Source organism: Camelina sativa, chromosome 5, assembly GCF_000633955.1.
Source record: "Camelina sativa cultivar DH55 chromosome 5, Cs, whole genome shotgun sequence".
Taxonomy (NCBI): domain Eukaryota; kingdom Viridiplantae; phylum Streptophyta; class Magnoliopsida; order Brassicales; family Brassicaceae; genus Camelina; species Camelina sativa.
The window spans coordinates 28,563,603-28,576,789 of record NC_025689.1 but is presented as its reverse complement, the minus strand read 5'-3'; the positions used below and the strand labels follow the sequence as shown (position 1 = coordinate 28,576,789).

Genomic DNA, 13,187 nt, shown 5'->3' with positions numbered 1-13,187 from the left:
ATATATATAACTAAAAGTTGTAAATTAGATTCATCATTCCAAAAATCTTTTGTTAAATCAGGAATTGGAGGAATTTCTTACTTTTAAAAGAATGAATGCTAGAGAATAATTTAGAGAGTTGTAAAAACCGTTGAGATTGAAATTTTATATTATTTTGTGTTATGCCAAAAAAAAAAAAGTTCAAATAGACAAATATATAGATTTCAAAAGATATGAATATTCGAATAGACACAAATCTACAATGAACAGTTGTAACTTTACAAAAAACCGTTACAATGAATAATCGCAACTTTGTGTAAAACACACAATTTAAATTTTTTACAGATTTTTTTGGAAAATTATCCAAAAAGTACGATTGAAAAAACAAAACTTTTGGTGGCATTTATTCGAGATAAATTCATTATTCCAAAATTTTTTTGTTAAATCAATAATTAGAGGAATTTCTTGATTTTTAAAAGAATGAATGCTAGAAAATAATTTAGAAAAATGAATAAACCGTTGAGATTGAAATTTTAGTTGATTTTGTATCATAACAAAAATATTGAAAACAGTTCAAACAGACAAATATATATAGATTTCAAAAGATACGAATGTTCCAATCAACACAACTTTACAGTGAATAGTTGTAACTTTTCATAAATAACCGTTTTAATGATCCATCACGACTTTTCAAAAAATATGCAAAAGATACGATTGAAAAAACACAATTGTTGATCGCATTTATTCGGTTTGTTATTATTATATAGATTTATCATTTTTCTTATACTTGTATGTCTTTTTAAATAGGCAAATGTAACTAGGCCTCATCACAAGACCAACCATATCAGACAAAGAGTTATAACAATAGAATACATAATTTATTTTAATGCTTAAGCCTCTGGATAATTTATGAATTATAATAACGATTTTTAAACTCAGAAGAAGAACTATGCGGTGTTCCAATTAAAAGAAGTAACGAAGATCTCTCTGCGCTCTTTAGCAAAACCGGTCACCTGGCTGGTCGCTCATGTTAGCAGCATTGGGTATCTCGAAGTGCCAGAGTCTACCAGCGGAGGTCGTTTTATACTTCTCGCAAAGGAACTCATTGGCGAAAGCCTTCTCCACTTTGCGGTCAACGTCATGAAGGAAGACGTGTGTGGTGCCAGCACCTTTCCGGTTACGTGCCATGACAGCTGAGGAAAATATCGCAGCCATCCTCCCTGGCGCTAGCGGGAAGTACCCTTTCGGTGCGTCCACCATGATCAGATCCCACTCGGTATCATAGAACTCATCAGGAAGTGAGGTCAACGCCAACGGACACTTTTGGTTGTAGCGGATCGGGAAAGCATTAGCCGGTAAACACATGGGTTCGTTCTTGTAATACGAGAGAAGGCTCCCGGCTTGAGAAAGGTGGGTACGGTACTTTACATGGTGGGCTCTGAGGGACGGTGCATCCTTGAGGACGGCTTCTATCCACTCAGGATCCTCCTCCAAGAACACAGTGTTGCCACCTGGATTAAGGGATGCCCACATGAGGGAATCACGGCCAAGGCCAAAGACTAAGAAATTGCAAGGGAGACGCTCCTTGAGGACGTTTAACGAGATCGAGATCTCTTCGAAGGATTGTTGTGGGACGGTGTGTGAGGTGGCGTAGTGGACGATGGATTGGAGTTGGATTGGGGTGGCTGTGTATTCGGCTATGGATGCAGCCGTGTTTTTAGCTGTGGAACAGAGTGACAAAGTGTTGTCCGTAGCTCGGATGAAGCTTGTGATGAGGAGTGCGCCACCTAAAAGACCAGCTAGAGCAACCACGAGGAACCATGGTCGCTCTAGAAGCATTTGCTTTCCATTTTTGGACTTGTCTTGAGTCATGTTTGATTTGGTTTTTCTTGTTGGGTTTGGCGAGAGAGGCTGTTGAGTCGTGGTTATACTAAGATGAGGGGATCGGATGAGAAAGTGGAGAAATAATGCTAATGGGAGAGTCAACGAATGTGAAGCACGTCGGTCTCAATCATTGCACGTATGTATTATTATGATTGATCAATCTTCGTTGTTTTTTTAATCTAATTTACTTATCTCTATCAAGACAAATCTCAACTGATCAAAAATGTTTTATTTACATCTTGATGAAAAAACTTTAAAATTGGGTGATTGTAAAGATTTGTCGCAGTTAAAATTGGGTAATTGTAAACATTTTCATATATGCATAAATATATATTTAGTTAAATAATTAATTACTTTTTGGGTCACATTTAATTCAGTGTATCAATTTAGTTTTGTTAAAATGTAATAGTTTACTAAATTAATAAAATAATCTTGGTTCACAATTTATATATTTAAGTGTATATATATACACACAATACGACTGTTGAAATGGATGTGACAAAATGAATAGAAATACTAAGAACAAACACATCTTTTTGTGGTTCATCAACCTTACCGGGAAAAAAACGATATTACTATAGGAAGAGAAACATATTTTTTCAGAATACAACAATCAGAACAAGCTTTTATGGCCTTGTCATATTCATGAATATTCCTACCAATTTAGATGTAACTTGTACTGCTAGTCTGCTAAGTTTGATATTTGTTTCCCATTTATATATGATGAGGTTGTTGCAAGAGTAAATTAATTTAAACTTGGACGTATTAAGACAATTCGAAACTTGGACGTTTTAAAAACAATTTTAAATTGGACGTTTTAATAACTTCTGAATTGACACATACCTTATGGACAAAAAAAGTAAGAAACCATATATAGATTTGTTTATTATATAAACACTATATGTAGTACGTATAAAAATCAATAAACTTAATTAGTCGACTATATATGGAAACTTGGGGCAGAAAATGACTACGTACTATTACGTATAATTCAACCAAATGGTACAAGTGAGACATTCAAATCATCATCATTCATACAATATTAGTACACACTATAACAACGAACGATGGTTTTGGGAAAACGAAATGGAAAAAATTCATGTTGAATAGAAATGCATTAACATTAAGTAGTTCATTGAAAGCAAAGTAAAATAAAAATGATTAGTCTCCTTTTCTTCCCAACAATATCGTAGAATAAATTAATATTTATGAGATTAAATATTGAAAACCCGTCTAGCTCAGTTGGTTGAAGGCTCTTAATCGCTACAATTAATCTTCTTTGATAATGAATGCTACAAAAACTGCCTCAAAATGATATTAATCCATTGCGTGTGAAAAATGTAATTTATGAAAACACTGGGGGAGATGATCAATCAAACCCTTCTCTGAAGACTATACAACTACCTTTGCTTATGGTTTACTCACTTTCAAACTATAAACAAAAAAGGGCAGATTTAGTTACCTGAAGGGTTTTCCCTAGGCCCATGTCATCAGCAAGAATTCCACCACCTTTATCTTTTGTGTGCAGTGACCAAAGCCAAAAATGTCTCTGCTTATACACTATAAATAAAAGGGTATCTCTTAAATAAATAAATATATATATATATATATATATATATATATCAATCAAACCCACCATTTTCTCTAAAATCATTTTTGTTCCAAAAAAAGTTTTTTTTTTCGTCTTGCCATCAAATTCCTAAAAAACATTTAAACTGAAAAGTTCATTTTCAAAGAAAAAGTGATAACTTTTAACATCCGCTATTATTGGTTAATGGTTAAAACTTAGAACGACATTTTTTTTTCAAAAATTGACTTGGAAAAAATAATCTATAATACCAAATTACTTATTACAAACAGAACTAGATTTTGGACCCGTGCTCTAAATTTCTTTTATTTATATTATAATTTTAGAATAAAATATAGTTTATATGATTGTTTAAAAAAATATTTGGATAAAAAATTATGCAATAAAATCATACGCTAAATATGATGGCTTGAAAAAAACACCTATTTTGTAAGTTTTATATTGTTAATTTTGTAATTTTATGTATGAGAAATGGTTATGTTTGTTGTTTGTTTTTATTTTAATATTTGAACATGTTTGGTGAAAGTGTTTTAATATGATCTGTGCTTAGGTAAAATTTTATTTTTAACTGCAGAATAAGATCTCAGAAATCACGATTAAGTGTAATAAATTGCCAAGATTTTATTAACAGTATATATTTTGTAACAATACATGGAATACTAAAGATTTTATTTTAGAAATTGTATAAATCATTGGAATATTCTCTTTAAGAGGATTTTTTGGGATATTCTTAAGTGTATTCATATAATCCACAGATTGACCAATTAATCTATAATTTTTTTTGTAACCAATCAATATTTAATGTATAATCAACTTATAAAAACTATATAGTCTACCAAAAAGGTCGTGTACATCCGTTTTATTATATAGGGGATAAATATTTTAAAACCAAAAAAATTCCTCAAATTAATCCTAATCAATATGTTGGCTACATAAAATATCATGTTATGACTTTTGAGGATAAACTCGCCATGTTGTAGGAGATTTTTATTTTTTGGACAAAGTTGTAGAAGATAGAGTTATTTAATTAAGCTAATTAAAAAAATGAAGAATTTGGGAAATAGTATATACAAAATTTACTCTCTTTCCCTTAATTTTGATTTTGATATTTTCAAAAAATTGATAGTTTGTTTCAATATATCTGGTAAATCATATTCATGTATGATGTTGTAATGTATTGACCTTAAAAAGCTAAGACCTTAGGGCAAATAGTTCACAGGTGATTATGTTGTCGAGTGAAGCACAAGTGTTTCCAGCACCGAGGACAGGGACGAGATTGAAGATAGGTTCTTTCGAGCTGCCGACTTTTACTCCATCACTCATCTCTTTAAGCTCTCTGAATGCAGACGCAAAAATGTCTGATAATCTCTCTACGGACATACCAAGACTAGTAGAGAAGTGTATTCTTAAGCTCTGCATCAACCAAAAACAAGATTATAAGCAAAGCTTCTGATGAGAGGCTAACATACACAGAGTTTAAAGAATCTCATTCTCACCGTCGTGTCTTGCCAAGAAAATGTATTTTCAGACAAGGTTTTGTTGAGAAGATATACACAGAATCTTGATACACTCTCCAGTTGTTGTTGTTCTTCTCCGGAAGCTTCTTGAAGCTTCCTCATTAGTTCAACTGATATAGAGAGAACGGTAACACAAATTTTCCCATCAACAACTCGTTTCTGCAGACAATCTTGGTGCCATTTCTCTGGCTTAAATCCCCAAAAACTGTAGTCTCCTCCACCCGATTGATCTCCGCTGGTTTCATTTTCAGTTCCTGTATTTTCGTCCACGTATAAAGTCGGTTTCACTTCAACAAGAGCCCTGGAGAACATCAGTTACTGTTAAAAACCTGAAACTGTTGGGAAGATCAGGGACAAGGATGTAAAAGGAAGATTCTATGCAGTATTCTAACCTTTTCGGAAGATCGGGGACAAGGATGTAAAGGAACATAGGATCTAGGACATTTAGTACCCTCCAAGAAGACTTTGCCAAATCCAAGAAAGTAACAAACTTTTCGTGAAGTTGGTCCCTCTCTGATTGTTTTGTGCGCGCTGAACAGAAAACCACAAAGAGTATAGCTGATGAAGAGATTGAGTGGTTAAAAGACTCTGCTATTGCCTCGCTGTTCGTCAATGCTTGATTCAGCTCAGCGATTGCACCTTCGTTTCGAAGACTCATGGTGGGAGGGTCAAGTCCTAATTGTCCAGCCATGTGAAGAACACTCTTGTGCAACGTGGCCTGGAGTAGATGATATTGAAGTAACTGAGTTTGCTAATCAGTTTGAAGCTTATTTAGAATTCAACAAGGAGATTTTATTAACCTGACTGTAAGGTCCAATGCAGCTAGGTACCCAGCAAGATATGCTTTGTACATGTAGAAACTCTTTTGCTTTCGTCATTCGCTACTAAAACCTCGACGTAAGCTTTTCCAAGACCCGCTTGTACCAAAGGGAGTTCTATTGTACTACGTGAAGGAACACCGAAACGGCACTTCTCTTGTGTGATAAATATCACATATGTCTCATTCGCCACAGCAAATTCACTCATGTCAGAGATATAAAGATGAACGTACAGTACATTCTGCCAGTTATACCCGTGTTTTAAAAGCTGGGATTCAAGTTCCGTAAGAACAGTCTCGAGATCTTCTTTCATACCTGTTTAAAGAGGGTAAAGCAAATATAAGGTACGTCTGCGGAGAAATCTTGAAGATCTGGTCTATTTTTTAGTTACCTGTTGAAGATTCTTGTGAATCTTCCAACCAGCAGCAGATGGAGAATGTGTTGTGTTTCTCAGTCCTTGATATCTGAAGTCTATTACTTGTGTGTTCAACCAGATCAACGATTCCATTATCTCGTTGGCGAGTAGACTCTGATGTGTTAGGACCATCTCCAAGTACCTCAGACACTAAACTCGATTCCCTTTCTTTTCAAGATGGAACGTAGATGGATGAAGAACACCAACAGGTGCAATCGAATCTGGTGAGTGTAACACAACTTGAAATTCATCAAGCACGATGCTCGCATTCTACGAAAATGCAAATTGTCAAACTACAAAATACATGTGAGGAACCAATGAACACAAATATGAGGACATACAGTGAAAAGCGGGCAATCTAGAGTCAGAGTTTCATATTCTCCTCCTTCACCGCAAACATTACTTCCATATTTCCTAAGTAGATAGATGCATTCATAAGCTTTAGAACCAATGTAACACAAATAAACAATACTCTAAATGAAGCCATAAAACAGAACTGTGGCATACTCTTTTAACTTCAAAAGATATGGTTCCATGAAGGCTAAGTCTTTACCTTAATGCTTTGAGGGATCTAACCCTATTGCCGCGACCTTTAAAATTAAACAAACCATAATTATTAGAAGAAGTTGATGTTAATAGAAGCGGTAAAATATAACAACGATCCATATTACCTTGACTAAAATAGCTTTTATCCCATTGTCTATCTGCAAGTATACGAGAAACGAGTTAAATAAAACAAATTCAAAAAAAGAAAAAGCTTGAATCTTCAGTTTCTCTTTTCCTGAAACAGTTTACCATTTCTCGAAGAAGCAATGTCTGATCTTGTTTCCACAAACCACCCGCAGTCGTTGGTAATCCGAGGCAATAGCACCAGACGATACAGCAGTGATGGAAGGTATTTGTCTCTTCACTTCACTTAACAACAAAAACATATCTTCCACTTCATCATCCGGAGTCATTTGGTAGCTAAGTTTCTGATGCCTGAAAACAAAACTATTTCATTAAATCATGCCTTGAAATCTCAAAAGCAGAAAGCCTAACGATTCTCACCTCGAAGATCCTCGGATTCTTCTTCTGAACAATGGCACATTCATACACTCTGCATAGCCCACTATAATCTGGTGGCCTACCTGAACAAGAGTGCATCCAATCAAAGAACAGAACTTAGGATTCACAATATCATAAATCCTATATATCATTCTTACTTTCAAATATCTAATCTTATTCTTCTCAAGAACTACAACCTGATTAACAAATCACATAAACACCAATGAGATAGAAAAGGCTCAATCTTTCTTCAAGCCCCTTGTTCTTACATAGAACCAGAGATAGATAGACAAGGAATAAGCAGCAGAATCTTACAGTTTGATACATATAGCTGTCCAATTCATCGACTCAATCATCAACCGGTAACAGATTAGCCAATGCCACGATCTGTGGAAACACAAATCAAGATTTTGAGTTAAAAAAAAATCGAACTTTGAAGAGGCAATTTCACAGAGAAACTCTTTAAAAACTAGCAAAAAACTAAGACAAGGTAAGAGAAGGAAACGAACCTCGTGGCCGTATTGAATACACTTCATCATAGCATAACAGCTATCTTTGCCTCCACTGACTAACGCCACGACCTTCATCGGAGTTGCGGTGAGGTTTCTACTTTATTTCGTCGGAGAAACTCTGTAGTCGACGAGAGAATCAAGTCAATACAGTTTGAGGGCGACTTTGAAAATATAGAATTTTAATAAAATTTAGGAATTTGGCGTTACTTTTCTACTTATTATTAGATTGGCCCCTTTATTTATGAGAGAGAGCTTTTTGTCAAAAACATAAAAAACCAATAAATTTCTGATAAATATTCAAAAATATCAATAAATTAAATTTTATTCCATAAGTATCGTCATTATATTTCTTTTCTGAAAATACCACTTACATTTTTTAGTCCGAAACTACTATAAACATTAGAGAATTTTAACAAATGTACCACAAATGATTAACTTTCTCAACGATTCTACCACAATCTATAAAAGATTTTTTATTCTACCATAAGCTTTATTTAAAATAACGAAACTACCCCTAACCAACTCCAACAATTCCTCTCTCATTGATATAACAAATAAAACAATTGTCCTGTCTTTTCAGTTTTGTGTCAGACCAATAATTAAAGTAGCATTTGAAAATCGAAAAATAATTACCTCTTCTACTCTGGCGATTCACTATTCTTCTTCATTTCCATCTCCATCTCTCTTGAAAAGTTAAAGTTTTTATTGCCAATTTAAAAAAAAAAAAAAATAGTGGACAACGCTAATTGTTGCATAATATTTTTCAAAACTGGTAGACGTCGTATTCAGTTTTGAAAGAGTGTGTCTTGGTGAATCCCGCTATAAAGTTTCATTTCTTGCATATTTTGTCTCCAATTTTGGGTATGTTTTTTTTTTTAATTTTGTATGTTTCCTAAAATTACAGTGTCTACTAACACTTTTTTTGTCCATTAATTTGTTGTCTATTATGTCGAATAAACCAGTCAAGTCTGATTTGCAGGCATATTCATCTCATTTTCCCACCGTAAGTGATAGACAAATTATGTTGACATAAATATGGACAAGTTGTTTTTAACGCAAACGGGAATTTTGTCCACAATATTTGTTCACAAAGTAAATGAAAACATTTGTCCACTATAACTTGTCAATTGAAGAGGATTTCAATTATATGTTTATTAACAACATGTCATACGTACACCTAAACTCTTGTCCACATACACCTAAACTCTTCTCGGATTTTAATTGTCCATTGTAAATTATTCCTTCATGCATAACTTGTCCATAATATATAGCAAAAGTTGTCCCCAATAGCGAATCAGACCAATAGACAACATTGATACTCCAAGTAATGGACAAGTTACGTTGTAAACTCCAAGTAATGGACAAGTTACGTTTACAACTTGTCCACTAGTCAACATACTTGACAAATAAAAAAGTTTTAGTAGTGGAACTGTTGATACACATTTTGTCCACAAGTCTAATTTTATCCATTCCCTTATATCATTCCATCTTATAATTTTAATTTTAGAGGTACGTATCTTTTTGATAAATTCAATCTAATTTATTCAAAAAAAATATTTTATGATGATTTATCATTAATGCACCATTTCTCAAAGCCTTTTAATGTCACATCATCTAACAGATTTTTTTTCTCTCTCTACTGATCCACACATTTATGTTTCAGTTGTGTCATAAAAGAACACAGTTACTTCCAAATTTTCGTTCATAAACATGGGGATATTATTGTCTTTTTGGATACCTTTTGTGGTAGAATAGAAAAAGTAAGTTCTAATGTGGTAGAATCAAAAAGTTTGAAAGAGAATGTGGTAGAATTAATTAAATTCCCTAAACATTAACTTAAAAAAAAAAGAATTGGATATTTGTTATTAATTTTAGGTTTATGCTTTAGTTTTAAGGGTTTACAATTTCATTTTTAAGATTTAGAATTTAAACCTAAAATTTTTAATTTAATGATATTTTGAGAAACAAAACTAATGATAGTTTTTTTGAAAGATACTTATTTTATCGATATCTATGAAAATTACTCTAATTTTAAATGTTTTCTATTTGAACAAAATAATATTAAATTTTCGTGGATTTTTTTTTTTACTCGTTAAATTTATTATAAAACAATATTGTCCAAAATTCACCTACTTATTATTATTTCTCCTCCCGTGTCGAGCTAAATCTTAGGGCGAAAAGGTGATATCGCCGAGGGACGTCTAGCCACCGCGCCGCCTCCTTCTCCGGTTGTCTCTCTACTTATCAGACTATTCCAACAGCTATGTCACAGGTAACACTGCCCACTCTATTCGTCGGTCCCTTCTTATATTGCTGCTAGACCTCAATATCGCAGATCTGACCACTTTAATTGACACCGAGCTCTGCCTTTAGTGCTTTGTGATCGATTTCTACGGTTACAGTTACTAGAACCGTATCGAATCATTCAATTTCAACTTTCAATTGCGCCACTCTGAATTAGTTTTGGAGATCCTTCGTCATACCACTGATCTCACTGTCGTTTGATTGGTGAATTTGACTTGTTTTCCCATTGAATTTTTTTTTTAGGTAGACAACAGAAATTCATCAGCTGCTAAGCGTGCTAGAACTGACGGTAATGACATTTTTTCTTGCTTCCAAAAAACTATACTGTTATGTTCTCTAGAGTATAGCTCGGATAATTCGATTCCATATACCTGAAGATAGTTTCTGTGTGTACATTGCATCCAATGCCTTGCATGCTTTTAGTATTAGAAATTACCCTGTGTTATATAAACTTATGTACTTTTGAGATGCATGACATATTTCGAAACAATTGCCCAATGTGTTTATAGGGGGCCGCAGAGAAGATGATTGGATCTGCCCAAGTTGTGGCAATGTCAACTTTTCATTCAGGACAACTTGCAATATGCGTAATTGCACTCAGCCTAGACCTGCAGATCACAATGGAGTAAGTCATTTTCAATTGCAATTTCTAGTATGTGTCTTTACTGCTTTGAAACAGTTTGTGTTTAGTCATATTTGAGCATTGATTTTGCAAAGTAGACATTGGCTTCTTTGCATGGGGATGACTTTAGAAATGTTATTTTATGTCTTTATGTATAACTATAACCCTTATGTTATCGGTTCTAGTAGAGCTCTTTGAGTCACACATTTATCGAAAAGTAAAGATGGTGAGTAGTTTCGATCAGGAGTTTCTGGTGTTTGTTATGCAAACTGAAGTGAAAGAACAGCCTTAGTGTTTTGTCTCTTGTTATTGCATATACTGTAGTCTGTGTGCACGAAATTTTAGCTGTGTGACAAGTGCTCAGCACCAGCAGGTGTTGTTTGCTTGCTGGAAGTTGATAGGTTAAGTAAGGGATTAGCAGAATGTAAAGGGTATTCAGGATATTTCTTGAGTTTTGTTGGGTCATGTGAGAGAACTGGGTTCTCTTGAATCATCCCTTGGTTCTAGGTTTTGTACTTTGATTCTATTTACGGATATAAAAGAGATTCATTCAACTGTACAATTCATACGTTATCTAATTTTCAACAAGAGCCGCAGTATGCAGACTAACAGTTGCAATTTTGTGATCCCTGTTTAAAAAATTATCTACTTTCGTTTTTATTTACATGCCTGTTGATAAGTGATAACCTATTTGCTGCATATCTGTAACAGAAGTCTGCTCCCAAACCTATGCAACCGCAACAAGGTTTCTCCTCACCTGGGCCATATTTAGGATCTGGGGGTCCCCCTCCAGTATATATGGGCGGTTCACCATATGGATCTTCTCTCTTTAATGGGTCGTCTATGCCTCCTTATGACGTCCCATTTTCTGGGGGTTCGCCTTATCACTTTAACTATAATAGTCGAATGCCTGCCGGAGCTCATTACAGACCGCTACATATGTCTGGACCACCACCATATCACGGCGGATCTATGATGGGAAGTGGTATGTATTTCTAATCAGTTTTTGGTTTCTGGCTGTTTCCCAACTAGTGTTAAGTCTTCCAGGTACCATCATTGTACTTGTGTGTAATTTGGCTGGTGTATTGTTGGGTTTCTTTTATTTTCAGGTGGTATGTATGGCATGCCTCCACCGATGGACAGGTTTGGCCTTGGTATGGCAATGGGTCCTAGTGCTGCCGCTGCTATGGTATGTATAACAGTAAGATGCTTGGTTTTGATCATAAGAAAAATCTTATAAGTCACTGGACTTGTAACATGAGCTGAAATCTTTTCACAATATCTGTGTGCCATTCTTTGCAGATGCCAAGACCAAGATTTTACCCAGATGAAAAATCACAAAAGAGAGGTATGTGCTAGACAGTTTATTTTATTCCCTATTCTATAATATGTCAGATGTAAAGCTGGCCTTTATTTTATAGTGATATTCAACTTGATACATTCTGTTGTTTTACAGATTCTACTCGCGATAATGATTGGACATGTCCTAATTGTGGAAATGTAAATTTCTCATTCAGAATTGTATGTAACATGAGGAAGTGCAACACTCCAAAGCCTGGTTCCCAGGTTTGTGCTGCTTTTTGTTTCAGTTTGGTCTTTTCATATAGCGAACGTGTACACTATTTAAATTTCTAGAGCAGGATTTGCCTATTGAAAACAGCTTGCTTAATCACTATAGATTGCTTACTTGTATAGATCTTGGTTTTTTTCTTAATTTCTGACCTTTAACCTCTTATAATTGCAGCAGGGTGGGAGTTCAGATAAAACATCCAGTAAGCCCCTGAAAATTCCTAAATATTGCAGCTTACTTGATGAATTTTGAGACTGACATATGGATATGTGTTGCTGTTTATCAGAACAAAATGCACCGGAAGGGAGCTGGAAGTGTGATAATTGTGGGAATATAAACTATCCCTTCAGGAGCAAATGCAACAGGCAGAACTGTGGAGCTGATAAACCAGCGGATCAGTCGAATGAATCTCCTTCCCGTGCACCAGAAGAGAACGATCAGGTTTGTCAGATGTATCTATGTGGCCACATCTGTTTGTTAATAGACTGTTTGCCTCTGAATCTCGTGTATGTAACAAACGGTGTAGATTTTATGCCTTGCGAAAGCAGCAGTTATTTGTTTATGAAATATTTGACTCTGACTATGTTAAAATTTTTTAAACCCAATTTAGAGTCTCTGAACGGTGTGTTTGAATTTGTGGTCTGTTCCAGTGAGTCGTAGACATGTTTGGGGGTTGAGAAGGGTGAGTCTGATCCAGCGGGTGTCGTAATGTCAGTCAATGTCTCGTCAGGTCGTCCATGTTGAAGCGGTCTCGTCAAGTTTGCTTCCTTGCATTTGTCTCTTTACCACTCTTTGGGTGGCTATGTTGTATTAATAATGCATAAATTGTTCTATCTACTTTGTGGTCGTCGTGGATCTTGTCTTCCTATAGAATTGTCCTTCAGGTCGTCCATACTGTTTACATCCTAATCTTAGTTGGCACTTATGGTTT

The 13,187-nt window shown here is 34.7% G+C and overlaps 2 protein-coding genes and 1 pseudogene across 3 annotated transcripts; 1 reads left to right on the top strand and 2 right to left on the bottom strand.

Annotated features, from left to right (window-relative positions):
- On the bottom strand, positions 784-1,998 carry LOC104787738 (probable methyltransferase At1g27930). Its single transcript, XM_010513359.2, has one exon. The coding sequence runs from the start codon at positions 1,849-1,851 to the stop codon at positions 976-978; it is 876 nt and encodes a 291-aa protein (XP_010511661.1). The 5' UTR covers positions 1,852-1,998; the 3' UTR covers positions 784-975.
- Positions 4,538-7,895, bottom strand: LOC104787737 (annotated as a pseudogene).
- Positions 9,907-13,187, top strand: LOC104787736 (ranBP2-type zinc finger protein At1g67325). Of its 2 annotated transcripts, none has more exons than XM_010513356.2 (10): positions 9,907-10,032; positions 10,308-10,353; positions 10,574-10,689; positions 11,398-11,671; positions 11,796-11,875; positions 11,989-12,034; positions 12,143-12,252; positions 12,431-12,458; positions 12,543-12,697; positions 12,907-13,187. In XM_010513356.2, the coding sequence occupies exons 1-10, from the start codon at positions 10,024-10,026 to the stop codon at positions 12,907-12,909; spliced, it is 867 nt and encodes a 288-aa protein (XP_010511658.1). In that variant the 5' UTR covers positions 9,907-10,023; the 3' UTR covers positions 12,910-13,187. The 2 variants fall into 2 exon arrangements, with proteins under 2 accessions (XP_010511658.1, XP_010511660.1); XM_010513358.2 differs by having other exon boundaries at positions 10,024-10,032; positions 12,434-12,458.

Bases quoted from the DNA above. Each gene is read 5' to 3' on its own strand.
- LOC104787738 (XM_010513359.2), bottom strand. From the start codon at position 1,851: ATGACTCAAGACAAGTCCAAAAATGGAAAGCAAATGCTTCTAGAGCGA.
- LOC104787736 (XM_010513356.2), top strand. The intron at 12,253-12,430 runs GTTTGTGCTGCT...TTATAATTGCAG, and splicing joins CTCCAAAGCCTGGTTCCCAG to CAGGGTGGGAGTTCAGATAA. The intron at 12,459-12,542 runs GTAAGCCCCTGA...GCTGTTTATCAG, and splicing joins GAGTTCAGATAAAACATCCA to AACAAAATGCACCGGAAGGG.